Source organism: Chaetodon trifascialis, chromosome 13 (assembly GCF_039877785.1).
Source record: "Chaetodon trifascialis isolate fChaTrf1 chromosome 13, fChaTrf1.hap1, whole genome shotgun sequence".
Lineage (NCBI taxonomy): Eukaryota > Metazoa > Chordata > Actinopteri > Chaetodontiformes > Chaetodontidae > Chaetodon > Chaetodon trifascialis.
In genome coordinates, this window is record NC_092068.1 from 11,397,361 (window position 1) to 11,425,269 (window position 27,909).

The 27,909-nt window shown below is 43.5% G+C and overlaps 2 protein-coding genes across 2 annotated transcripts in view; both read left to right on the forward strand.

Moving 5' to 3' along the window:
• mcu (mitochondrial calcium uniporter) overlaps positions 1 to 17,536 on the forward strand; it is a 57,035-nt gene extending 39,499 nt beyond the window's left edge. Inside the window, exons 3-9 of the mRNA XM_070976942.1 lie at positions 7,981 to 8,044; positions 10,957 to 11,127; positions 11,486 to 11,590; positions 11,740 to 11,900; positions 12,442 to 12,645; positions 13,348 to 13,464; positions 13,666 to 17,536. Coding sequence (XP_070833043.1) covers positions 7,981 to 8,044; positions 10,957 to 11,127; positions 11,486 to 11,590; positions 11,740 to 11,900; positions 12,442 to 12,645; positions 13,348 to 13,464; positions 13,666 to 13,746 — 903 coding nt within the window. The 3' untranslated portion in view covers positions 13,747 to 17,536. The remainder of the gene's footprint in view (positions 1 to 7,980; positions 8,045 to 10,956; positions 11,128 to 11,485; positions 11,591 to 11,739; positions 11,901 to 12,441; positions 12,646 to 13,347; positions 13,465 to 13,665) is intronic.
• Positions 15,757 to 27,612, forward strand: oit3 (oncoprotein induced transcript 3). Its single transcript, XM_070976939.1, is given in 9 exon segments — positions 15,757 to 15,805; positions 22,091 to 22,465; positions 22,615 to 22,725; positions 24,302 to 24,424; positions 24,525 to 24,647; positions 25,671 to 25,831; positions 25,942 to 26,354; positions 27,183 to 27,282; positions 27,454 to 27,612. Coding segments are annotated over 9 exon segments (1,614 nt in total).
• Positions 27,613 to 27,909: the final 297 nt, after the last annotated feature.

Below are 27,909 nucleotides of genomic sequence, written 5' to 3' on the forward strand. Positions count from 1 at the left end.
GTACACGAATGTCAGTGGGGTCTCATTACTCTCAAGAGAAAAAAAACTAGCTAGAGGGAGTCAAGGAGAGGGGGAGGGAGAAAAAAGAAGAGGAGAGCAAGGAGAAGTTTCTTTGTCTCGTCCAGGTGAGGAGCTGAGTGTTGCGTGACCTGCACTGAAATGAACACTGACACAAGCAGCCAGTGCCATCTGCTGTATGAGCAATCAAAGAGGGTCTTACCCCACAAACACACACACTGTACAGATACACATTATGCATGCAAACGTTATTTTCCTTTTCTGCATGGCTCTGATCTCAAAAGTGACACAAGTAAGTTAGAAAATGCGGAGTCCGCTCCTCGGCCAGATTGAATCTGTCAAGGAGCGGAGCTGTGAGGCACAATGGCCGAGCGCTGGTCGTCTTCTAAGCTCAGGCACAAAAGCCTGCACTGCTGTTTAATAATTCATCAGGTCCAAGTGTTGTTTGTCCCAGGGAGGGGTTGGGGGGTTGGTGTCAGGGCTGGTGAGGGGTTGAGGGTCCAACTGGCCCTTCTGAAGTAAGATCACGTGTCATGGAAACGGATTCAGTCCCAGCTGAGATCTTATCCCATGGATTAAGCAAGCCACGAGCTTGCATTAATTAATCAAAGCATTTCCAGGGTCTGAAATGCAATTTATTGAAATGGAATGAAAGATTAAGCTGGAATTATTTATATCTTGCTGTAACTGGTGTGGGGTTTTGATGTTCGAAATAGCCCTAATCGGGGGAAGGTTGTTTTCACTATCAGCTCTGCATTGCAGTGGAGAGGTCAGATTGGCACAGGCTTCCGTGGGGGTGCGCTGTGCTTTGTCACGGTTTTCCCTCCCAGTGTGTGAGCGGAGATTACTTAATACTGTGACGTTCAAGAATATGACTGCAGATTTCATATCTGTTAATGGCTTTTACGAGACGAGGAACACAACCGAGAGAAAAGGCAGCATTTTCTTTCGTTACATAAGCTCGACGGCGCTGAGGCGGAAAAAATGACAATGATTACTGTCACACTGTACTCAAATCCACTTTCTTCTGTAGCAATTGCTGAGTGCCCGTCTTATCTAGGTGTGCATGCGCTTTGTCCTTATTTCTGAGGGGACAGAGAATGTGGGTGTGTGCGTGCCAGGGATTGTGAGGGGGCGCAGCTGTGCTTTTCAACTTGTTAAGCCCACAGTGGGGAAGTGTGGGCTGCAAGGAGCTGAGTGGACAGGACCTTGTCCCCCCCAGAGCAGGAGGTGATATGCAGCACAGCCAATAGATAGAATAATGGACATATGAGCTTCACTGCACCACTGCAATGTGACCTTTACAGATCAAAAATTGCATGTCGTCTATTAATCCATTCTTTGTCAACAGAAAATAAAATCAATAATAATTGCTGCTTTTCTTTGTTTTATATCATAATGAATTGACTGTATTTGCATCGCTAATTAAAACTAATCATAATACTGAATCTAAACAGATATTTTAGAACATGTCTTACTGTTTGCAAGGTAGTAAAAATACACCTAAACTAACAGAATACAAGTCTAATAAATGGTGCTTTCATATAATTTAGTTGATACTGAACTATTTCTTATAGAAAATAAAATGTATTGCACATCACTCGAATTGAGAGTTTTTAAACTGCCTCACTCAGCAGACTCTTAATGTGCTATAAAAGAGTAATAAAGCTAGAAACACAAGGATACAAAAAAACTCAGATATCTCACTGGGCTAATGAATGAGAGCATCGTCCACACAGGCTCCTTCCAGCAGCGGATAATATAGCAGACACGGCGTATTTCCAATTTAATAGCTCATAAACCTCATTTGCCTACGCCAACAATCCACGTGGAAATAGTCCTTAAAGTTGAGTCAGCAGGGTGTCACAGCTGATTATTGGTGATGTACTGTAAACTCTTCTGTGTTCAGTTTTAGAACGGTTTCATTTCAGTTCATTGTTCTTACACATTGACCCCTCGCCCTGCCTTCTCCAGACCTGGAGTCTTTCTGGGTACACCTCTTGGATGAAGGAAGGCTACTTTCACTGCCTGGCCCCTGTCTGTCCTGTCCTCGAGATTCGATTCCTATTGATCAATACCAGCGTGACAGTCGTTCCACACACAGTAACCTCCCACTGACCCCACCTTGACCATGTGCTCCTCTCCCAGCTTTGTCTGTCATAGAAGCATGATGGAGTGCTGTACCTCTCCTTGAACCTAGCCCTTATCAAATGGCTGGGCCATTGGGAAATTGATCACAGCTTCTTTGATTGCAAATCTCTCCATACGTTACGACTTCTACCAGGAAAAGGAATTGGAAATAAAAAAGATAATTAAAAAGATTTCAAGCAGATTATTAAAAGATGGAGATGCATGTGTGCAATGATGCCTAGAATGAGTGCATGGTTATAGACTCCACTGACATGAGGTGATGTTTATACGAGCATGTCTATCCATGACTGGTTTCATGAATGACTGTATGAATACCCATGCTATCTGGTCCTTAGCAGCAGCCCAGGACAGCACATTACCACATAGATGGATGCAGTCATTGTGTAGATAAATGAAGAGTTAGGTTCCACTCCCGGAGGAGGGCACCATGAAATGGGAATTATGTCAGTGACATTATTCCTCAGTGCTGGTGTCAACCGCAGATACACTTCATGCCATACTCAGTACTCAGAATTTCACTATGGTGTGTCTGGAGTCAGGAGGATGTGCTCTGAGAAAGATTTTTAAACTGCAATGTCATTTTGTGGTCAGTAAGTAAAAACTAATTAGTAATTGAACAGAAAGGATTAAACAGCTAAAAGTAATGAGTAAACAGTTGGTGGTTAGCTAAAGGTAATGGACAGATGAATTAACTAGTTAGCAAATAGATAACTGGTTGAAATAGTTAATTAAACGAAATAGATGAGTGTTTAGCCACCATCAGCCCAACAACCGGGGATTGTCGATATATTTCATGCAGTATTTATGAAAACATTATTGTGAGCTAACAAGATATCCACTTCTATATTTGGCATCGAGTAGTAGACCATTTTAGTAGAGATACCATCGCCCTTGTCAGCAAAATGACAAAAACGCATCACCCTTCTTAACCTGCCACCCCCCTCTCCATCCCAGAGAGAGAGCAGGGGCAGAGGGGCTGTTTAGTTGAATATGTTAGTCTAGTCTGTCTGACTCACTGATGCTTTATTTGACTGAGGTTTGTGCAAGTTAGAATCTATGGACCGGACCACGGCTCTGAAGTACCAGCAGCCTATCTGTGCTGTGTATGGAGAAATCCATGGTGCTGTCCGTGGTGCTGAAGTAGTGGATGGATTCGTTATTGGGCCTTTTTCTCCCAGTCCCGCCCTTCTGTCAGTTTCATCTTGGATCTCTAATGTTCTCCAAACTATATGCTGTAAATACTCATTTTTGTACTATATTACAGCCAAAGTGCTTTATAGAGCAGTGTTATCTTCATAATAAAAGTGACAATGTGTAGTCGAGGAGGCGAGAGGATCATAGAGACACACTGCTGCCTGCAGGACTCCTATTATATTCCTATAACATCTCTATGATCATTCAGTAGCATCTGTGCTGCTGAAAATACACCAAACCACCTCTGTAACAAATTACCACCTGGTGTTAGAGAACATCCGCTATAAGATCAGTTTAGATGAACACTTTTGGAACGTGACGGGTGGAGTCAATGAGTTCGTCTGACAGGGCTGTGGAGGTACGTGAGACAAAAGAGGTCGGCTCCATTGATGTACTGTATGCGGAGTGGTTTCTTTGTGGAGTCAGACAGAAAATGAAGATCATAAGACGTCATTTTGTCACTTGCACAGAACTCTTAAAATAACCCAGTTTCTTTAGTTTTCTGGAGTGCTTTGGCTGAACAACACTGGCAGTAGTGTTAATCCACCCCCATAGCAGCTCTGCTAACAGTTTGTGAATTTGTGCGAGGATTAGCATTTTGCAAATTTCTCCACATGCGTAATGTGGACTGAAAGGAGAACAAGAATGTCAACACAGCAACACAGCAAAGGGCTGCTCATAGGAGAGGTATTGATAGTAGGCAGACACTCTCAAAGGTTGTGTGTCGATTCCCTCACTATGAATGCGTGGTGTTCTTTTTTGGCTGGCACGCATTTGCGATATTGTTACAGTGATACTGTGTGAGGATGATTAATCTTCACTGCAGGTCGATATCATACCTCTTGCACGTGTTACTACGTTATGGGAGAGCAGGGAAGGACTCAGTATGTAGCACACAGCCTGGGCTGCTGCTAAGAAGCCTTATATTTTCCTTAGTGAATCAAATTTATTTTCATCTCCCACAGTAAACTGTGTGATCTATTGGGTCCCTGCCTTTGCCACACTGAAGGCGAGATTTTAAACCGAGGAGTGGTTATTTTAATTGAGGGAAAATGCACACGTGGTGTGATGAAACGCAGCTGAAGTTAAAGCGCAGTGCAGATGAGAATTGAGAGAAGATCAAAACCAGCACATCAAGATTCAGCGTGAGTAAGACAGAGATCGAGGGAGGGAGGGAGGGTGAAGTCGAGGGGCAACCCCCCTTTCTAGACGAGGGATTCCTTTACTGCAGTGATCAGCAGTTCACCCCACCTCCTCTTCCTCCTCCCCTTCCTCCTTCTTCTCCTCCTCCCCCTCCCTCTACCTTTCCTCACGCTCATGGCTTTCTCTTATCTCCCTCTCTTTCTCCACCTTCCATTGTTTCCCTCCTCTCTCTTTCTCTTTCTAGCCACCATGCCTGCTACACACACACGCACACACACACATGCACACACACATGCAGTCACGTTTCAATTGGGAGGGACTGTCTGCTGCAGGGTACAGTATATGCAGCACATGGGTAAAAATGCAAGCGCCCTCGTGACTCACGCCGTTTTACTCCAGCCTTCATTTATCTCTATCGCTCCCCTGCTGCTCCTCCATTTATCCTGGCATTCTTTCTCCTCCTCCATGCCTCTCCACACCTCTTTCTCTCCTCCAGCTCATCCGTCCATCTTCTCAGCCATCCTCGATGCCCATTTCTTTCTTTCTCTCCCTCTCTTAGCAGTATGACATTGATTCCAAGGTTGCTGTGCTATTGACTGCTGCTACGCTGTTAAATATTTCAGGCAGCGTTTCAGTGGCTGTGTGCCGAGGGAGAGGAGGGGAATGGAGTGGAGGGGAGGGGAGGGTGGGGGCTTCGCTCAGTCCCTCTGCAACTACCGCTGGCAAACAGGCTGGTGAACAGACGGGTGGACACACACACATACACACATGCAACCTGCAAAGACACGGAGGTACACTCACACGTACATATCATTCCACTGATGGATCTGCACACACATGCCAGAGCTATATTTGCATATGTCTGTGATGCCGCCCTGTGTCAGGGTGCGTGGGTTGGTGCTGGTGGTGATGTGGGTATCGCTGTGAAATCTTTCCTCCTGGCCTCAAGCAGCTAAAGTTAATGAATGAGCCAAGCTGGACCGCTCTCTGCAGACTGTGCAGTTATTCCAGACCAGCCAAAAGGCCTTTCTCAGCATGTCATCTGATCAGCAGCCTAATCAGTGTTTGGGCTCTACCTACGACCATGGGACAGTAATCAGTGTTCTCATTTAGGACACACACACACACACACACACACACACACACATTTCTCCATGGGGTCACTTAAGCAATCATTCATCGTTGGCCCGGTGGTGCCATAAACAAGAGTTTTACAGTCCTGATGAGTAGACGCACAAGCACGTATACACCCCTCTGATTCCTGTGGTGGTGTTCAGTTTACAGAGGAACTCATTGTGCAGGTCCTGCATTGCTGCTGCAGTGGGAGCAGTTACTTCTCCTAAATGTTTTCAGGCTTCTCTAACTTGTTCCTCACCACCCCCTGTATTTGCAGATGTTGAAAAATAGAACACAAAGTTGAGTTTTCAAGTTTTTAGTTCCTCTGGGGGCTTGAGCAAGAACGGCAGAATAGTGAACACTCAGCGTGGTCTCCATCTGTGGACCCTCGCTGAGCCTCTGAGTGGTGGGTAGTCAGTGTTGCTGTGCATGCCTGAAGGGAACAAACTCGCTTTTATAACAAAGGCAGCAGCCGAGATCCAGAGCTGACAACAGACTGGTTAGCACCTCATCACTAATTAATGTCAGTCATGCTCAGCTAACCACAATCCACAGTAATTTTCGGAGTGGCAAGCGGTGGATAACTGTCATTGTTAGTGTTAATCGAAACATTTATCCCTTCAACATTGTGACTGCTTGCAGCGGTCTGACTCCGACTGTCAGGCTGGAAGCTGGATTAGATGACTGCGGAGAAGTGATTGGTGGTCACATTCCCTGATTGACAGCTGGGACATTTAATCAAGGGATTGGCTGCCGTGTTTGTCAGGTCGATACTGAGATTACGGGTAGTTCTGATGCTCGCCCAGTCCTCTCACAAAATAATATTTTCATTTTGCAGCGTTTCTTTTGCCGGCATGAGTGAGGCTGTGGCGGTAAAGTTCAGACGGCCATCAGTTACCATAAATCTGACTGAAAAGACTTAAAATCTCTAAATTTGAACTCTGTGTGATCGTGTTCTGATTGTGTACTGATTGCATATAGGATATCTGAACTGTTGGGTAACAGCCTAGAAATGATTTAATAGACAGACGTCCACTGTTCTTGTGTTTATCGTAGCCTTGCAGATCCAGAGAGAATGTTTGCTGCGATGCCATAAACACATAAATGCACACGCCTACTGGACAGTCACCTGCTCTCCTCTGAGATATTCCCACCATAACCATCAGTGTGAAGTCATAAAGGAGAAGTTGTGAGAGCTTCGAACCTCTGTCGTTGTGGTGAGGCTCAGTGAGGGTCAGAGATTGTGTGCATATCGTAAATGTAATATAGCAGTCGTACACAGTGAGCACCATGCAAGCAGGTCTGTTTGAAAGCCGTGGCAGTGCGAAACACATCCTGTGCCTCCAGAGATTGACAGATTAATGAATGTGTGTGGGATTCAGGAGAACATACTGTATATGCATATCCAGTGGGCACATTAATATACAATACTACAGTGGCACAACTCTCACGTCTTCAGGCAGCAGTTATTGCATGTGAGGATGTAATCAGCAGAGAAACAGAGGCTTATTTGTGGTGCAGAAGAAGCATATTTTCTTTGTGTGTGTGTGTGTGTGTGTGTGTGTGCACAACTAAAACTTAAATCACAAAAGCCCGGTTTTTGCCCCCTGGCACTCTTTCTTGCTTGATTTCCGATGTCTCATCCTCACCCCTGTGCGCTCTGTATAAATGTGAGGAGATCTGACAGGCAGTCTCATGCCTTAAAAGGCTCGACTGCCTTGTCTCAGCAGCAACGTGACGAGCTATGTAATTTGAAACAAATGCAGTGCGTATGGACACTCCTACCTTGCTGGGCTAACAGCATACTGTAGCAACAGAAAAAAAAATGAGGGTTTCCCCAAGCTCTGCTCCTCTGTTCGTCTTCCTCCCCTCCTCCCTCCCTCCCTCCCTCCAGACTGTGACACAATTGGAGAATTCATGCTGAACCACATAGTTGCATTGGCTGCCTTCTTTCTGTGTCTCCCACTGTGGTGTTTTCCTCTAAGTGGTGGCTGTTGCTGCTGGATACTGACGTGTTTGGATGTGAGGGGCCATGTGTGTTTTTATGCGTCATCCCATTGTAGAATATTTCCATGACCAGGAAGCTGCAGTTGGATCTGTTCGTCTGTGCTTCTTGGGTGCGGCTTCAGTCTGTATATGGCAACATGTCTAGAACCTGGAACAGAGGGAGCCATTTTGTAACATGATACTTAGTCAGTCTTACAAACAAACAATTAGAGAAGTAAATGGCATAGATGAGGGTAGCGTCATGTTGCTGAGTGTCACACGACTGGCCTCCGGTTACTGAAATGGTAGATAAGAGAAAGCTGTGTACAAGTGGAATAACCACTTTGTTGCCCTTTCTCTTCCTGTCTGCAGGTTTGGAGGGGCGCCCCCTCATGGCATGGCCAGAGACTGTTGTGTTCCTCCGCTGCTCCAGAGGGTAAGTCCTCACCTCCTCTCACTTCTTTCAGTTTATTCCTGACCATATGTGCTGTATCGGGGTTTTCCCCTTTAAAAAAAAAGAAGAAAGAAAAACACAAATCCAGCCTCTGCTTTGTTTGAGACAAATGAGTTCTGCACCTCGAGGAATTCTGCATTGATCAGACAGGGGAGGCTCATTTGGAGTCAACAGCCAGTAGTCGTTAATATATGGACTCTGTCTCGGGGTAGCATCTGCTCGTCTGTGCGAGAGGCGAGCGAGCTGGAGAGCGTGAACAGAGCGAGGAAGGGAAAGGTAGGGAGGCTGAGAGGAGAAGGCAGCGGCATTGCAGAAGATGCTGATTTGATTTTAAAGAGGGCTTTAATAGCTGTGAGGTTGGAGCAGAGAAAAACACACAATCCTGGCACTTTTAGCAATGTGCCTGTGATGACAGGATAGTGGAGGGCGAAGGGAGCAGGTGCAGGAGGAGAACAGCTCAGATACTCAGGGCAAGGTTTCAAATTGTCACTTTAATGAGGAAATGGGTGTGAAATAAAATGTCTGCACCTCTGCCTCTTTGAACACAGTCAAGACACTGTGGAAACCGAGCTCGGGCTGGTGCAACCTGCACCAGCCGATGATCCTTCACTTCTTGGTGCGAGCCCAAGCAGAGATCTGCTGATTCACTGCAGTGGTCCTGAGCAGGAGGCAGAGGTTGTTGGGTGCAGCTGCAGCAACAAGGCAGCTTGCCTCACCTCTGCTGTGGACTCACAGCCCTCTGCATTGATGGCTCTACCATTAGAGGCCACTCAGGATTGTAATGGTATAAGCTGCACAGGCTCATTATAACCAGAGTTTGGTTACGGACTAATAGAGCTCGGTTACAGACCTTTATTAGTATGCTAGAAAAATAAAGTCCCACTGAGCAGAACCAGAAGCTCAGCTGTTTGGGACAAATATGACAATTTTTTAGGGCTGGGCGATAAAACGATAACGATATGTCTCGCGATAGACACGTAATCAAGATCAATAAAAAATGCGTTTGATAAAACATTCGATAATTTTTTTCTTCGTCGGAAGAAACAGTTGCGAAGCAAGGTTGGTTGCATGAACAAAGGCACTCACTCTCAGGTAACCGAGCAACGTAGGGAGTAATCACTGATCAGTGGGAGTGACATGCTAACACGCCAATCACGTAACAGTATCAAGCTCGGTTGCGCCATCTCGTCTCGTGTTTGATGCTTTGCGAGATGAGAAATAGAAAGTCCTGCAGCGAGCAAAGAAATTGTTGATTAAACAGGGAAATTCAGCTCGCCAGTATGGAGTTTTTTGGATTTTATAAGTCGGACCGTAGTCAGACCAATGTGGTCTGTAACTTATGTAAGACTTTCGTCCCCACCAAGACCGGTAACACCACAAACTTATTTAACCACCTTAGCCGTGCTCACTCTTTGGAGCGCAGCCGTATTCGCCAACGTCCGCCAACCACAGCACCACCGCACAAGCAGCTGACCACCATGCAGAGGTATCTGCTTCAGTGCCTGATGACAGATCATCTAAAAGGCATGAAGGTATAACGGAGGCAGCGGCATTTTTTTTTTTTTCTTTTAAACACACTTGCAATAAAAATAGAATTGAATAGTTCATGTATGTTTAGAGTAAGAAAAATGACTAGTTATTCATATGTCTAGGCTGGTTTTATAGTTCAGTCAGTGTTACTGTACTGTCTATCATGTTTGTTTGTTTGTATGTTACAGATGTCATGTCTACCTCAGTTTCTGCTATGTTTACAAAACACTGCACATATTTGAAAACATTTTATTCAGCAGAAGGTGAATCAGCTTGTGAACTTCCTGCACTAAACCTGCAGAAAAAAAAGTTCTCAGGTTTCTCTCTGTTTACATTTTTACACTTTTATTTACATTTATTATTTGAGTGTTTTCCATGGTTGTGTTGACATTTCCTTTCCTTTCTGCCTTGATAGCTGAGGGGATTATAATCAGAGGAAGGTTAAATTTAAAATAAAAATGTTTAAATTGAATTGAATTGAAAATTTTTCTCCTGGTCCTTATTTTAAATAGGTAATAAAAAATATCAATAATTATCGATATCGGCAGATATGAAACCCTTATATCGTGATACAGGTTTCAGCCATATCGCCCAGCCCTACAATTTTTATTATGAAACGAAGTATAGATGAGAGCACACTAAAGACTGAAACACGCCAAATCACCATGAACTGCAAAATAGATCCTATTGTAGAGTGAGCAGAGTGTATTTTGTAGTCCAAGAAGCACTGACTCATTCTATTTTGCTTATTTTCCGCTGCTATGAAAACCTGAAGAAATTGCAATGTAAACCTCAAGGTCTTTTTGATTGTCAGTCCCACCACACAAGCATCATTCAGAGGTCTTTTAGCCCTTCTGTAAGACTAAGAAATATCAACAGATGGCATCAACAAATCAACATAACAGTTCTGTAATGTTACCAAAGGTTACCAACATTATTGATCTTCAGGACCTGACAGTGGAAAAGGAACTTCTTTTTGGCAACAGATGGAGCTGCTGTCATACTGCCCCCTACTGGAACTCAAACCACACACACACACACACACACACACACAAAATAAGGCTTTACTTTTTCAAGAAAAGTTAGCTTAAAGTTAGCATAAAACCATCAGAATATCAAACAGCTGTGTTTTGTTGTGGACAATGTCGGTTCAGTTTGTGTTTCATCTGGGAGATGCTAAGACTAACTTGTACTGAACAAAATGAGCAACATACTGCCCCTTATGCATCCTTATGGCATTCATTCAGAGGGAGCAGAGCACACGAAAGCGCATTTCTTTGGTTCACTGAAGACTGTCATCGTACATTTTCTGCTTGTGTGACATTTATCTGACTGTTGTTTTCTTGCCTGCAACCCCCTCACAGAGGTGACAGTGGTGTATCAGAATGGGCTGCCGGTAATCTCAGTCAGTTTGCCGTCCAGGCGAGAGCGCTGTCAGTTCACCCTCAAGCCTCTCAGTGACTGTGTGGGAGTTTTTCTGCAACAGCTCCAGGCAGAGGACAGAGGCATCGACCGGGTAGCCATCTACTCTATGGGTACGTTCACAAAGAAAGAATAATGTACAGGCATTTACCCCTGCAGGCTATATATATGCATGTTCTTACATGCTTTCAAGTGCTTGTATTTAGATGCTGTTAAGTCTTCCCATAGCTCTGAATTTAATACCACTGCTTGCACAATGACATGATTTTTCAGCACAGAGGATTCATTATACAGGAACAGCTGATACTTGAAATCTTACTCTGTGTGTCTAAGTGCATCTGCTTTTACATCTGATGACAGTCAGATGGCAACAAGCCTGATTATCAAGCAATGTCAGTGGCGTTTGAAGTGACTACTGATCAGCCCTCCATCTCTCTTACTGCCTCCCCTCCCATTTGCCTCTTTCTCCAGATGGAGCGAGGGTCGCCTCCTCCACAGGCATCGACATCCTGCTGCTGGATGATTTCAAGCTCGTCATTAACGACACCACACACCTAGTGCGGCCACCAAGGAGAGGTGAGTCCTGGCAGAGCGAAGGCAGAGCCTGCGCTGTTTGCTCTGAGTCACGGCCTTACAGTATGAAGAAGAAATGGTTTCACTGCCAGAAAGTGGATTGTATTAAAGCCTGTCTTTGTTTATTTGTTTGCATTGTGTTTGTGCTTCAGAGCTGCTGCCCCATGAGGAGGCAGAAAGGCTGAATGACGTCAAGTTTCTGGTGCAGCAGCTCTACACCACACTGCGCATCGAGGAGCACCAACTCGGCAAAGAACGTGAGCTGATTGGACGACTGGAGGACCTCAACTCTCAACTCCGCCCCCTGGAGAAGGTATAACTTCCTGAACACGTTTGACTCTAAACACAAATCGCCTCATGGTTTTTACCTTTCCAACCAAGAACTGACCAGTAAAACATGTGTGACCTTGAAATTAAATAATAGGAATATTCTTTCATACTTTACCATGGAAGCCAAGAAGAGCTGTCATTGCTCTGAATTTTGACAACCTGTTATATTATAATCTTATAAAACATAGATAATTAGTTTAAGATACCAGACCTTAAGAAAGTTCTGACCAGTTCAGCCATCTTGTTTATGGGTAAAGAGCTGTAAAGGAGGGAACTTGGCAAAATAATGAGTTTACTATCTCAGTAATGAAATAATATGTGAGTACAATATGTGAGTACAACAAATGATCAGACAACACAGCAGTTAATTTCATAATAAGCACATCTTAATCTGGAGAAAAGGGTCTGAAAACAGTTATCACAGCTGCTCTCAGCCTGTATACTTCAGCCCTTCTTCCTCATCAGATTCTCAGGACATGTTCACAACTGGCTGACTGTCTGCTGTCTTCCTGGCTTCTGTGCAGGTGAGAGAGGAGTTGAGTAAGAAGGCAGAGCGGCGTACTACCTGGGTGCTGTGGGGCGGCATGGCGTACATGGCCACCCAATTTGGCATCCTGGCCAGGCTCACCTGGTGGGAGTACTCCTGGGACATCATGGAGCCCGTCACCTACTTTATCACTTATGGCACAGCCATGGCCATGTATGCCTACTTTGTGCTTACACGCCAGGTAAGACGCAGCAAAACGCAGCAAATATACAAATACATACACAGAAATTCTTTCAAAGGAAAGTGTGTTTATTATTTGTTAGTATTCATGATTTTCCCTCTTTTATGTATCTTGTATTTTAATTGATTAACATTTGGACTATTGCTGGATAAAGTAAATAATGTGAAGATATTTCCTTGGACTCAAGGAGTGTGTGATTTTCACTGTTTTCTGATGTTGTGTAGACTAAACAATTCAATGTTTAATTATACAAGTTATCTCCAGATTAATTATATTAATAACCTTATCTCTAGTGGGCACACTGATTGTGCTTGTGTTTTTTTTGTCACAAATAATGTGACCATTGATGCTTTCAGGCAAATTGTCCTTTTTAACATTATGCAGAGACTCTTAGCAAGCAGAGAACCAAGCATTACATTCACAAAATCTATTGGTTATCCTCTATTTGCAGCACTCTGCATTAAATTGTAATCTTTTTAGCTATTAAAAAGGCTGTGCTGGCGACACTGCAGCCCCACAGAATTGAATCCAATATTTATAAATCACCGCTAAGTTTTAACTCCAAGGACATGGAGTCCATTTGATGTTGGATTTCACACCAGTGTGACTTGGCCTGCGGACTTGAAGGCAGAACATGGAGGGTATCTGATAAACTGGCTCCTCTTACAAAGTGCTCCGTCTGTGTCTCCCAATAACCTGCAGGAGTATGTTTACCCCGACGCTAGAGACAGACAGTATCTGCTGTTCTTCCACAAGGGGGTGAAAAGGACACGCTTCGACATTGAGAAGTACAACAAGCTGAAGGATGATATTGCTGAGGTACAGTCGCTCAGTGGAAGCTGGATGTTTTTGTGGTGTAAAATGAGCACCGTAGACACGCTGGGGATTCACACATTTTACAGTTCAATACTTGGATTTATAACATCTGTGCGTAGACACACTTTCATAGCATTCCCCGCTTGCTTTCCTCTCGTGTTTTTAACTCCAGCCTGCCTCTCTCTCCTTATCGACCCTCTCTAGGTGGAGTTGGATCTGAAGCGTCTTCGGGACCCGCTGCAGCTCCAGCTCCCAGTTCAGCAGCTCACCTCCAGTAAAAATTGATAGGAAGAGCAACTCCCTCCTCTCTCAGCTCCTACAACCCCCGCTTCCTCTCTTCCCTCCTGATGTCCAACAACCCTCTCCCTTCCCTTTTACTCCCAACTATTTCCTCAGACTCCTCCTTTCCCCATCCCTCCCACACCCAATAATCCCATCCCCTTTCTTGACTGTGGGAGTTAGTTTTTTCTCCTTTTTTTCTTTTTTTTGTTTCCTTTTTTCTTTTTTACTTTCCTGACTGAAATCTCCAGTTGGAATTGCAAGTGAAAAACCGAAGAAGGATGGTGAGACTAGCAGGAACTGAAAAACTCTCACAGCCGAAGGATGGCGAGGATGATTGAAAAGGACAGTGATGATGATGATGGGATGAAACTGGGCACTATGGATATGCCTCAAGTCTCCAGAGGGACAGCCTGCAAGGAACTCCAGGGGGCAAACAGGAATTATCACACCTCTAGACACTCCAGAACAGAGGACATGCAGAGGGGCAGTCATTGCTGAGTGTGTGTGTGTCTGTGTGTGTGTATGTGTGGGACTTTCAGGGCACTCTGGGACACTGACCCTGGTCCACTCTGCAGCTCGACAAAGCAGTGTAGTCCTGCTTCCTCTAGCAGTCAAACTGTCAACACACACACCTACCCATGGTTGGGGCAGGCTCAAGGGAGAGTCTCTATCCCACATGTTAAAGTTTACAAGGAAGTCCGAACTGCAGTCGCACCATCGGGGGGACCGTCGTCTTCCTGTGGCTGAACTCTGCTGCTTCCCCCTCCCTGGGCCGCGCCTTCTCCAGGTAACAGACAGCTGTCCCTCCCAGCGTGACCTTTGTCAGGAGCCTGTCTCGACTCGCAGGATATAGGCATGACGACGCCTCGTTTCCTCTTCCTGTTGATGTCCTGTAGCGGCCCGGTCTGTCTGTGCAAGTCTGAGAGTACTACCGACAACAACATCACTGTGTGTTCTTTTATTCCAAAAAAAATATTTTGGCACTTTTTATTTTGAAAGCCATAGTATATTTGTTATGAAAAGAATATAAATATATATATGTATACAATCAAATAAACAGATGACCAGAGGCTAGTTTTTTTCAGTGGGGGGAGGAACTCTCTTACAACATCATTTCATCAGAAACCCATATACATCCTCTGAAGATCTGGAAATGAAAGACCCCCGGCTAACAGTCCGACGCACGCCATGTCACTTACGCACACACAAAGAGCATTATTCTGTACACATTTACTACCTTGGAAGTACGGCTCCTGCGCATGGGCACCAAATAGGGGGGGAACAATGTTGAAGCCAAATCAGGGTGAAAATGGCTTTGACTGGAATTGACTGTTTTTGACCCACACAGAATATGTATGTGGATAACGCCATGCTCCACCTCTGTAATCATCTCATGAATACAGAGATTGCTGCTGAAATGCTTAACATAATGAAGGGGTTCAAATTTTTAATTATCATTGCCTCAGACAAACCCCCGAGCATGTTAGAGCTTAATATATCTGATTAACTGAATGGCTTTAAAAAAAAATAAGGCTGCAGTACACAGGAGGAGCAGAGTTTGAGAGAATTGCCTGCAGTTCATTATCCCTTTTTCCCAGTATCATGGGCTTTTTTTGTTTCCTTTTCCAATTGAGAGTCCTGTCCTTGGTGTAAATTATCAGATTTCTTTCTAATTGTCCCCATGAAGCTTTCAGACAAAACAAAAGGTTTACATTAAAAAAAGCATCATGGCATTGGTTCACAGAGGCTTTTTCACCCTGAAACAAAGTCAGAGTTTTCTCCTCCCACTGTTGCTGTAATGCCCCCCTGCTCCCGCGATGGCAAGGCAGGGTAGACTGCATGCTGTGGTATGCCCTCAGTAGAAATTTGTGAATGTGTAGGAGCATTATTGCAACTTTGTACTTAACTGGACGCTTTTCTTTGCCGCATCTAGCTGAAGTCTCACCCCCCCCCCCCCCCCCCCCCCCCCCAAAGGTTGTAGAAGCCATATCTTTATGTTGTCCTTTTTTTGGGATGGTCACTGAATAAATCTTTGTCAGCATCACTTAGATTTCTGTTCAGGGTGAGAATTGGTGGCCCCCTCTCCGGCCCAAATGATATCTAGAATAAAAAAAGGTCTCAAAGCCAGTTATTTTCACTCTGAACCGCTGTAGATCACCTCTGCAGAGGGGGAGCACAACGACTTGACATCCCTGCACGTAGACTCAGTTCAAGATCACCTCCTGCTTGTGTGTCTCATGCGGACAGTTAGCTGAATCCTACTTGAGAGATCCTTGTGTTTGACTGCAGATTTTCTATTAAAATGCATGATTTTACGTCAAATTAAAAGTTAGCCATGCAGATCTCAAGGCAGGATTCGGTCTAATCTTTTGCTGTGTGTGTGTGTGTTTTATCTCAAAGGGAAACGGTGCCTTTTGGATGATTGATAATGTTAACGGGACAGACAATGTAGCAATTTGGTGAACAGAAATGATAAGATCATTGAGAAAGTTCATCTCTTATTTGGGATGCCGCCTTCATATAAAGGAGGGTTCGGTTTGAATGTTCGGACGTTGAAGTCAGTGTTGCTGTGCGTCTGTGAACATGCGTGTTTGGTGAATCCACATGCTGACAGAAGCAGGTGCTCTGAGGGCAAAGGTCACATCCCCATATTCATGAGTCCTTTGCCCCCAGTCACCACATTGTCAATAGAGGTAAAAAAAAAAAATCAATCCGTCCACATCCCACTTCATTGCAGTCATTAGCTTTAAACTTGTTTTTCCTAAACAGGCCACCTTATACACACACACACACACACACACACACATAGTGATGGCAGTGTTTCCACAGACGTACTGTGGGAGGTGAGAGAGTTGAGGCCTCTGTCTGCAGTCCAGTCCTCCCCTCTGCCGTTTCTACACTTCTCTCCATCATCACCTCCTCCTTTTTCTTCACGCCTTCCACCGTTTATTGCCTTTTTTTTCTCCTTTATTTTCTAACAACAAAATATATCAAATATAGGGAAACTTTATTATAAAGAGGGTGTTGCATGAATGTATGTTTACATGAGAAATTACGTGAAAATAAAAAAAAGATGATTTATCAAAAGAAAAAAAAAAAACTGCAAAGAAAATTTAAGAACGTTGTTTGTAGAGATTCCTAGTTATAAAGGGGCAGTGGACAGGGCTGCGTCTTTAGAATCTGCCCTGCCAAATCTGACTTCAGTCCCAGCCAACCAAGTGCTCAAACCCCATCAGACCCCACTTTCATCCTTACCTTATTTACTCCCATAAACCCTTTCCTCAGTGTGCATCTGGGGGAGTACCCCAGTAAATGGAAAACCACCCTCCATCCTCGATGCACCTGTAAAGGAGGAGACCTCTTGACCTCAGCTTCAAACGTCCTGGATTTGAGTCCAAAGGGAGAGCGTCAAGCGCACTCTGTTTGCATATCGGGGAACGCCTCCCGTTCTCGTCCCTCTCTCCTGTCATTTTCATCCACTCTCAGCCTTTTTTCTCCAAAGTCACGTTTTTCTTCTACGTTTTGAATGTGTTATGTTTTGAATACCTTGTTTGTGTACATTTACGATAAGATATGTTTAAAATGCCTAAAGAGTGAAGCAGAACATAGGATTGAAATGATCTTGTACTCCATTCTGACTTCTTGTTTTGTTCAGTTTTTCTTGTCTTTTTTCTTCTGTTGACATATGATGCTGTAATGTTGGCAAAAAAGAAAAATGTAAAATCCTGTATCATTTATGAAATATGTATAAAAGAGATATGTAATTCAATTATCAATAAAATCCTTATCCAGTTTTTGGAGCCAGTGGTCCAGTTGAGGTTTTTTATTGTTCTCACTGGAAGTGAAGACTTAGTGATTAATGGACACATTACAGAGATTTACAAGAAGCAGCTTGTCAAGGTCTTGTCCACCTCCTCCGGCTCTCCTTGGCCTCCAGCTCTTCCTGTACAGGACATCCTATGAGATAGGCCCGTGTGGAAAAACTGTTTGTATACAGTAGCTGCATGAAACAACACATGGTTACAGTGGTCCATTGAAACGGCATTTAATTCCAAAAATATCAATGTTTATAAAACATGCAACAGAAAAAGAAAAGATCTGATGTTTAAAACTTATTTGTAAAAATAACAATTCTTAAGTCTTGGTTGGATCATTGGAACAGGGAAGAAATCATTAACATATGCAGAGTGTGACATGCTGGTAGCTGGCACAGCAATGCTTTGAGCTAAATGCTAACATCAGCTAATCTGCTCACAGTGACTGCCAACATGCAGATGTTTAGCAAGTATGTTTTCCATGTTCACCATCTTAGCTTAGAGTGCTAGCATGCTAACATTATGTAATTCGCACTAATCACAAAGTACAGCTGAGGCTGAGGGGAATTTCATTGGTTGTGCAGGTATTTAGCCTCCTTTCAGTGTATTGGACAATTTGAAAATTTGATCTTGATGACCTTTATGAAAAGTTAAGCAATTAGCAAAGTTGATCATGAGGACAACGTGAACTTCTGTTCCGCACTTCATGACACTCCAACACAACCTAAAATGTACATGTAATTAGAGAATGAGGGTGACTGAAGTGAAAAAGCTGTATACACTGTATGGGTTTCCTATACACGCTATGGTGAGGCAGTAATGTAATAAAGTGCTGATTCAATCTGCCTGTGCCATAGAGACTTGCAGCCAGTAGTACCACAGTGTCTTATTTCCAGGCGTAATCACAAAAGAAAAAAAATGCATGTTCCACTTCATTTCTTCTAACAGCCTTGTGGATTAATGTCTCCATTGACTTAATTACATATGAGAAACCAAAACTGCAAGCGTCAGGTTAGTTTGCGCGGTTTCTCAATGGAATGGGCCAAGCTTTAGATGTTTTCTGGCTTGTACTAGTGGTCAAGTAATGAGCTAGATGAGAACATATTCACTCTGGCAGTGAGTCCCTGATGTGGGTCTGCGGTAAATCCTGAGTGTGCAAACTTCAGCATCGCCTCGCAGTGAAAACTGGTCCAACACGACACTAAGCAGATTAATCATATTGGTCTAATGCTGGAGCAGATTAGATCACTGGCCATTTTTCCATGCCCTTTAAATCAAGACTGATGAGGAAGGAAAGATTTAAGAAATGTAAAAGTATTAAAAGCCTTGATCGGGCTTTTTAACCGCATGGCGGGAAAAAAAGCTGATGTTTGTAGTAGTTTAAGGTTGTGTGTAAGAGGATGGAGGCAGGAGAGTGAGAAGAGTGACTGTCAGAAACAATGGGAGGATGGTCCTGGCACTGGACCCGTGGAGCAGAAGGTCAAGAGGTCAAGGTGAGACCAACACATGACAATATGACACATACAGATAAGAGGCACCTATTAAAGACAGGCTTCCCCTAAGGGTGAACCAGAAGAGCTACACACACACACACACACTCAGACCTGGACTATCATTCCAAAACTGAGAAGGGACATCATGATGCTTTTGCTGGTTACCAGTCTGTTGCAGGAGGTTTTTGGGGTTGCTGGTGTAGGTGAGTGTGGCATTTCTTATATTTTCCCAAAAATAAGCAGGTATCTCCAACAATAAGATTATATTTGAAGTATTCTATAGCTATGAGTTTGCGTTATTGTCAACAAATCCAATGAAAACACCAAAACTAACATGTTAGTCCATTTTCCAATACTTTTTGACTTACCTAACCTATTTATTTGAAATGATGATGAAATCTTTAAAAACAGGTCACAAATATACTTCTTTAAAAAAAAATTTAAAAAAAAAGCTCAATCATTTTCTAAACAGCTGGACGGTGGATCATTCAGTTTTTGAGAAAACTCAACTGTTCCTCACAGCAGGGTAAATTTCTTGGTGTGTGGGTTCATTATAATGAGGGAATATGTCACCCAGTGCAACCGTGTGGCTCATTCATTTGTTTTTGACACTTTTTGGACAATACTAGGGTCTAGAATAAGATGTATCAGACTTCAGCCACACAGGGAGTACATTTTTTAGTAGGTTTAATTCATTGTTGGCTTTATTTGAAGGTAGAAAAAATAGGATATTGCCAGCTTTACAAAATAATGTTCATTATGGAGAACAGTAAGGGTGGACACTGTTTGCTGTTAGCCTTCATCTTCATCTGTACAGATGAGCGGCTGGAGTCTGACTCAGGTCAGGCGTGGCTCCACATTCCCTTAATAACCATATTAAGTTATTCAAGCCCCATCTGGAAGATTTAACGCTCCCATTACCATACACCCACATGAGTCAGCTCTGTCCTCTGCCCCTTCTGTGCTGCTAGAGCTGGAACACTGTCGGTCAGTCGTACATCTCCAAAACGGGTCGTTTATGCTGTCAGCGGGCCCCGGTCAGGGATTGATCCCTCTGCTTTTATTCGAGCAGCAGGTAGTGACAAGACGGACAGTCCATTAGTGGATGGAAGGAGAAAATTATGTGTGAGGTGATGTCATTTATAGTCACGATATTAGTCCCATCTCACACAAATATTTTTTCATAGCTCCCATACACTGAGGTCCAGTCAGTTAATATTTCTTGGGAGTACGTGTTTGTGTGTTTTCTTATTTACTTGTAAAAGCAGATTTGAGGAAAGGAACAGTTATTGTCTCTGGTCACACAGAAAGCACTTTTCATTCAAGATATGGGAAAGCATAAAGGTGGCTATTTTATGTAGAGCAATCCAACTAAAAGCAAAGGCTGGAGTTTGGTTATAGTGCTGGTTACTGCCCCACTAAATTGTTATGTCCGCCTTGTCAGCCATCATGTTTCCTGGCTCTGGCCTGTCACTGAAGATGCTTTACTGCTGGGCTGATCAGCCTCCTGCTGTTTCTTCATTCCTGCTGATTCTCAGTAATTAACACTCTCACTCTTGCTCACTTTGCCCACTCCCATCATCCCTCATGCTTCCTTCCTTTCCTTTTGTTTTACATCTACCTCTTAATTACACTGTTGAGAAGGCATGAAGAGGGAGGGGAGACTATTGATTGTTTTGCTGCTCTTTGTTTACTCTGCTTGTTCAGTTGTTCTCATGTTTCTGCAAAGCTGGCTGTTCTGAAAGGAGTCACCACTGACAGAGCTCAGTGGATAAAGGGTTTCTTGATGCCTTGTTGGCTCTTAGTTCAATGAGAATTGACTCAGTGTTACAGTTTATCTTGTTCAAAGGTTGGCTCCATGGTAACAAGTTTGCTCAAGCAGCCAGTACAGATACACGGCAGGGATAAAAGACATAGAGCTCGTCTATGGACAGCAGGAATTGGAGCCTTTGCTCAAGTAACTAATGGTATTGAATGTGCACAATGCTAAAGAGGCACTCCCCTGCCATGCAGATATTTTTTGTTTATGAGATTTCTGTTTTCATTGAACTTACTTTGAACTAAAGAAATAGCCTTAATGAGAGCTATTGGAGGTGAGGTCTGGCAGCAAGGGTCCCCAATGGTCTTAGACCAGGGCTGTTGTGGTGGGGGTTTTTTTTTGTTTTTGTTTTTTTTGTTTTTTTTTAAAATGGGATTTTTCAATGCTGTGAGCACCAGAAGCAAAACATTAAACAGAAGCAAAAATTAATTTCACCTACATTTTATTGATATGGAGGGAGAAATTTCAAAACCTGAAAAATGATCTGTAGTATATGGCTGTACAAAAATTAGTGACAAAATATGTTTTGGAGGAAGTATTGCTGGTAGATCTAATAAGTGAAAATAGCAATACCACCATAGAAAATACTCCTATAGACGGAAAAGTTTTGCATTCATAATTTTAATTAAGTCTGAGTACTAGTGGCACAATATGCTTACAGCATCAAAAGTTCCTATTGGCTGTTCTATAGATGCAGATACATGTACCTTTAGATACTGAATGTCTGGTCTCACATGGGCAGACTTATCCTCACGCTTCATTTTAAAACTGTCAACACTGAAGTTGAAAGCCTGATTCAATCGTGGAAAATCCTTTGGTAAATTTCCAATACCTCCTTCCTCCAATAGCATATATGTGTGAACATCATATGTTTTGTATGTACAGTACTAAACTGAAAAGAAACTCTACTAAAGAGACTAAAGTTTTAAATTAGTCCAAAAAGTAAAAAAAAAAAAAAAGTACAATATTTAGCTCTGAAATTTAGTGGAAATATAAAGAAGCTTGAAATGGAAATACTCAAGTAAAATATGTAGAAAATGTACTTGGGTAAATAGTTACTTTCCACCAATGCCCTTTGCGACTCTGCACACTATCCAGCCCAAACTCCTTCCTCTCTGGTTCATCCTCCTTAAAACACACATTCACATCATGTTCATGTTTTTTTTGCAAACGTGCAACTACGTCTTGTTCATCTTTGCCACCGCACCCACATGCCTCAGCCCTGGACCCCTGCTCTGCCTACATCAGCCTGAATGAACCCTGGAGGAACACGGACTACCACGTCAACCAGTCATCTGGCGTGCCCCTGTGCGACAGCCACGTGTCTGGAGAATGGTACCGCTTCACCGGCATGGCCGGGGATGCCATGCCCACCTTCTGCATCTCTGAGAATCACTGTGGCACCCATGCTCCCATCTGGCTCAACGGCAGGCACCCTGAGCTCCACGAGGGCATTGTCACCGTGCCTGTCTGTGCCAGCTTCAATGACAACTGCTGCCAGTGGAACGCCAGTGTAGATGTGAAGGCCTGTACAGGAGGATACTTTGTCTATCGTCTGCCCAAACCCTCAGTCTGCTTCCATGTTTACTGCGGCCGTGAGTCAGAATACCACATACAGCTACTTCTCGTTTTCTTTGTCTTTTGTTGTGTTGATAACTGTTTGTGTGTGTGTGTGTGTGTGTGTGTGTGTGTGTGTGTGTGTGTGTGTGTGTGTGTGTGTGTGTGTGTGTGTGCTGCTGCACAGATTTCTATGATATCTGTGATGAGGTGGACTGTGCAGGTCCCAGATGTCCTGAGTCTGACTGTCGCTGTGCACCTGGAACTGTCCTGGGACCAGACAGACAAACATGCCTGGGTGAGTGAGACAGAGAGGGAGGAAGAGAGGGGACAGATAAGTTGTTCAACTGATAATGAGGAGAACACGGAGGATGGATAAGCTGGAAATGGCTTCTGAAAAACAATGACATGAGAAATCAATCAGACAGGATTTGCAGTGTGTTCATTCATTGTTTTGACATTCGTATTTCTGGATAAGCTGTTTTTATGCTGTTAAAATATCCATATCTAGTTCACTTAATGGGATATTCAGAAGATGGGGCAGCGTCTGAAGAGACAGCAAAACCCTATAGGATGGAGTCTTTCATCAGGAGAATTTCACTTTAAATTTGTATTATACTGTACATTTGTATTATACATTTTCTTTTGTCTTCAGAGATAGCTAACTTGCTTTGCATTCATTCATGTTGAAGGGGGCTTACCTTTATTTTAGTCTTGACCTTAAATGGAAGTTTGACAAAAATGTATTTTAACTGAATGTCCTCTTAGATTAGATTCACCTTTATTGTAATTCAATATGTATGTGTGTGTGTGTGTGATTGGGCACCCCAAGAGATTTGAGCTCTCAGATAACTTTTACCAAGGTCTCTGAGCTTAATTACTTTGTTAAGTCTATGGCTCGTTCAAACTTATCATTAGACAAGGCCAGGTGATGCACATGCTTTATAAATACTGTGACTCCTCAAACTTCCTCTCAGCTGTTGTTTAGCACTCTGAAAAATGAAATAATTGAAGCCCACAAAGCAGGAGAAGGCTGTAAGAAGAAGTAGCTCTTTCCTGAGTCTGTGATGTAATTAAGAAATGTCAGGAACCGTGGAGGTCAAGTTGAGGTCTGTAAGTCCAAGAAAACTTTCAGAAAGAACTTGTTCTGACAAATCAAACCTCTACTTGACTGTAAAAGACCTTCAGGGAAATTTAGCAGACTCTGGACTGGAGGTGCAGTGACTCCTGCACAAACATGACCTTCATGGAAAAGTCATCAGAAGAAAATCTGTCTTGCCTCCTCACCACAAATTCAGCAGAAGTTTGCAAAAGAACATCTAAACTATGGAATCTGATTTGTGCCAATAAAATAACACAAAAACAAGAATTTGACCGCAGTTTACCGCAGCCCTGTGGCTGCTGTCCCAGCCATTTAATCTAATTATTTGACTTTTCCTGAGTATATGCAGGATGTATTTAAAGATCACTGTTCCAGCAGACTTCTTACTAGTTTTACATGATTGATTTTTGTATGATGGTGGAGGTGTATGTGTGTGTGTGTGTGTGTTAATTATCACTGATTAACCAAATCTGGCTTTCCCTGTCTCAGAAATGACACTCCTCACATCGCCGTCCTCAGTCACTCTCTGTCTTCACCCTCATTTCTGTCCCTCTTTTAATTTCATCCCTTGTTTTTTTTTTTTTAACCTTGTTTTTTTAACCTGTCCTCTCAGTGTAAATGCAGTTTTAAAGTCCTTTAAACTCAATTTATCCCTCACCCTGGACCACTAAGAGAATTGCCTTCTCTTGAGGTGATAAACCCTACCCACTGGGTTCTTAGTCAATTAAATAATAATGTCTGACTCGGGGGGTGGTGTGTGTCCTATGTTCAGACGTGAATGAATGTGAGAAGAGCAATGGTGGCTGTGCAGAGGTGTGTGTGAACACCAAAGGTTCCAGACGCTGTGACTGCGGGCCAGGCCGTGTGCTGGACGAAGATGGACACAACTGCAGAGGTACATCCATGTTCTGACACACCAGGTAACGATGTGCAGAGAACCAAGGAATTACATGGTGGTCTTCATCTTTACCGTTACTCTGTGTTGCCTCATGCAGAGATAGCAGGCTGTCATGTTAACAATGGAGGTTGCAGCCATGGCTGCTCCTCACTGCAGGACTCCTATCAGTGCAACTGTCCGAGAGGGCTGGAGCTGGCAGAGGATAAACGCACATGTCAGGGTGAGTACCAGTATGTGTGAATGTGTGTAAGAGAATGGTAGATTTTGAAGTTAATCAGTCAGACAGCAAGGCGAGTTGACACAGAGACACATGCTTGCTTTAATCTGAGAAGATGTTAGATGATGTAGAGGTTTGACCAAAATGCATTTCTTCAGGTCATGAGTTATATTTTTTATATGTCATTGCAGGGTTATTTGTTTCATTAGCAGTGGATGAACATGACTGGCCAATACTTGTTTTGTTAAAACAAATGTTTCTTTCAGACTTTTAATGTCAGTGTCTGTTTTGATTGTACAGGACTGCAACTAATGATTATATCTCGTGTGGCAAAATCTGCATGATAACAGCTTGTTCTACAGTTTGTCAGGAAATAGTGCAAAACGTCCAGGTGACATGTTCTTTACAACCAAGAACAGTTTTGAACCCAGATATTCAAATTTACCATTACAACCACTGATTACTCTCATTATTGATTAATTCATTTTGATTTCTTTCTTAATAATCCACCAATCATTTAGTCTGCGAATTTGATAGAATGATATCTTCAAATCAAATATCTTGTTTTGTCTGACCAACAGGACAAGATAACATATAACAAAAACAAACACGCAGCTAATATTCACACTGGAGAAGCTGGAAGCAGTAAATATTTAGTTTTAATAATGAAAACGTTACCAAAATTAGTTGCCAATTAGTTTTCTTGGACTAAGCAATTAAATAACTAATTGTTTCAACTCTTTCCAAATTGCAGTCATGTAAACCAGAGAAAAGCAGTGAACCATGTAAGAAGCTGTAGCCAGTGAAAGCTGGTACTGTACGTTTGTTTCAGAAATGACTGAAATCATGAATCAGTCAGTTTGCTAATGATGCTACCAGTGGGAGTAGTCGTATGTTTCATCCAATAAACATGACTTTGGCATGATGATGCAGCTCTTTGTCGTTATATCTGTGCACTGTTTCATGGCTGGTGTAATTTTGTGGGACCATAATAATATATGGCATTGTTGCCTCCCTTTCCTGCAGTGCCAGTCCAGTGTGACTCCAGCTCTATTGTCGTGTCAGTTCCTAAAGACCTTGTAGGAGGATTGGAGCTCTCCCTGACCAACTCCTCTTGTCGAGGTGTTTCCAATGGCACACACATCAACCTCAGCTTCAGCCTCAAGACCTGTGGTACAGTGGTGGAGGTCAGAGGCATTGGGATAATTTTTTGAGACTGAATGTGCTCAGGGTGTTTTCCCTGAAAATGGCTTGTCACCAGCTGTTAAAGAGATGTAAACTGCATGTTGTCCCCCAGGTGACAGATGACAAAATTGTGGGCACTAACCTGGTGACAGGCCTTCCAAGGAGCAGCCCAGGAAGCAGCAGGGACTTGATAGTCCGCACCAGCAAGTTAGTGCTCCCCGTCACCTGTGAGTTCCCCAGGGAGTACCATGTGTCAGACGAATACCAGGCAAGTCTGCGGAGCTCTGCCCTTGAGCTGGCAGGCCACAGCGAGGGAGTCTTCCCCTTCTTCCTGGAGCTCTTCAAGAACTCAGAGTTCTCCGAGCCGTACCGCACCCCGCCCCAGCTCCGCCTCCACGACTCCTTGTTCTTTGGAGTGGAGCCAAAGGAGAGAGTGGAGGGCCTCTCTGCACTGGTGGAGAGCTGCTTCGCGACACCAGGGCCCAAAGCTGACCAGGCCCTCAAGTATTTCCTCATAAAAGACGGGTGAATAATAGGGGTGTTTCATCAATTTATTGACAGTGAGGTCTTTGGATTCGTGACACAGTCTGCGAAAATGATTCCTGGAGTCCTATGTGCCTAATAAATCTTTAAAATGTAATTTTTTGATGCTATAAGCTCCACTGATGAAATTTCATTTGCCTGCACTGTACAGAGGTAGAGGCAGAGATCTCAGTGAAAGATATTGCAAATAACCTGGGTGAATGAAAACAAAGATGTATGGTACTGTGTTATGGAATTTGGGTGAACTAAAGTGTTTTGCTCACGCTCACAATGAAAACTGCTGAATTCTGACTTTTTAATATTGTCTCATTAACATGAGGCTCATATTTGGTCCTGCAACATGAAGAGTCCTTATAGGCTGGTTACTGTCAGCGGGATCAGACGCTGCTGCTGTGTTTGCATAAAGCCTTACATCAGCTGCTTGACAGTTATAGGACAGGAAATCTCCACTGCTTCCAGGAAATGTCAACTGAAAAATGCCACTGGCCTCGCATTCTTAATGTGGAAAGAAAACAAGAAAATTCTGCTGAGGAAAATCGAACAGATCAGCCTTATAATCTGGGGAAGGCTCATTTTTGGCACCGTTTCTCCTCTCAACTGAGATTTTCTCTCGCTATTCTATGGACACCAACAGAGCAGGGCTACAATCTATTCTGCCGATTTCCCATTAAAGATATAACAGAGTTTCAGGACATTAGTGCAGCTAACCCTGATGAAGTGGCTCATTAGAAATGTGGATCATTGAGTACTGTGTGAAAGAGCTCAACCACATGTGTGACTCTATTTCCCCTCTTGGGCTTCTTTTTTTAGGTGCATCTCTGATGAAACTGTGACACAGTATTCGTCAAAGGACCAGCTCTCTAAGCACTACCAGGTCCCAGTCTTCAAGTTCATCGGCAAGGACAACCGAGTGAGTAAAGCAGGCATGCTGGGAGCCAGCTGGCAAGTGTGTGTGGGCTTATGTCTATGCAGCACTATACTGTGAGGACTGCATTCAAAGCATCAGCGGTGTCGGCACACTGTAATGGTGTTCCTCTCCGTCTCTGCTCAAAACAAGCCTGTCTTTCTCCTCTGTTCACAGCAAGTGTTCCTCCACTGCCAGGTGTTGGTATGTGGGGCAGGAGACTCCCGCTGCGCTCAGCGCTGTCGAGGACGTGTCCGCCGAGAGGTTCGGACCGGTGAACCTCAGGAGCAGCACACGCTGAGCGGAGGCCCCATCTTCATCCTGCCTGAGCCATGACGCTCATGTAAAGGCATTAACACAAACAGCCAGAAGAACGCCAAACATATGCAGTAGCATTTAGATTAAAGATGATCTGAGCATTTCAGTTTATTTACTATTTAAAACACCAGACATACACAGAGCAGTCGGTCGTGCTGCACATATATACATGCAGTATGTACACTCTTCTTCGTGTCAGTCACAGTGCTGGAGATCCCTTGAATTCTGGTTAATACATTCAAGTCTGTGTGTCTTTGCCTGGCAGCACATTTCACTGACATTAAAACGAATGACATTTCTATTAGAAATCATTCG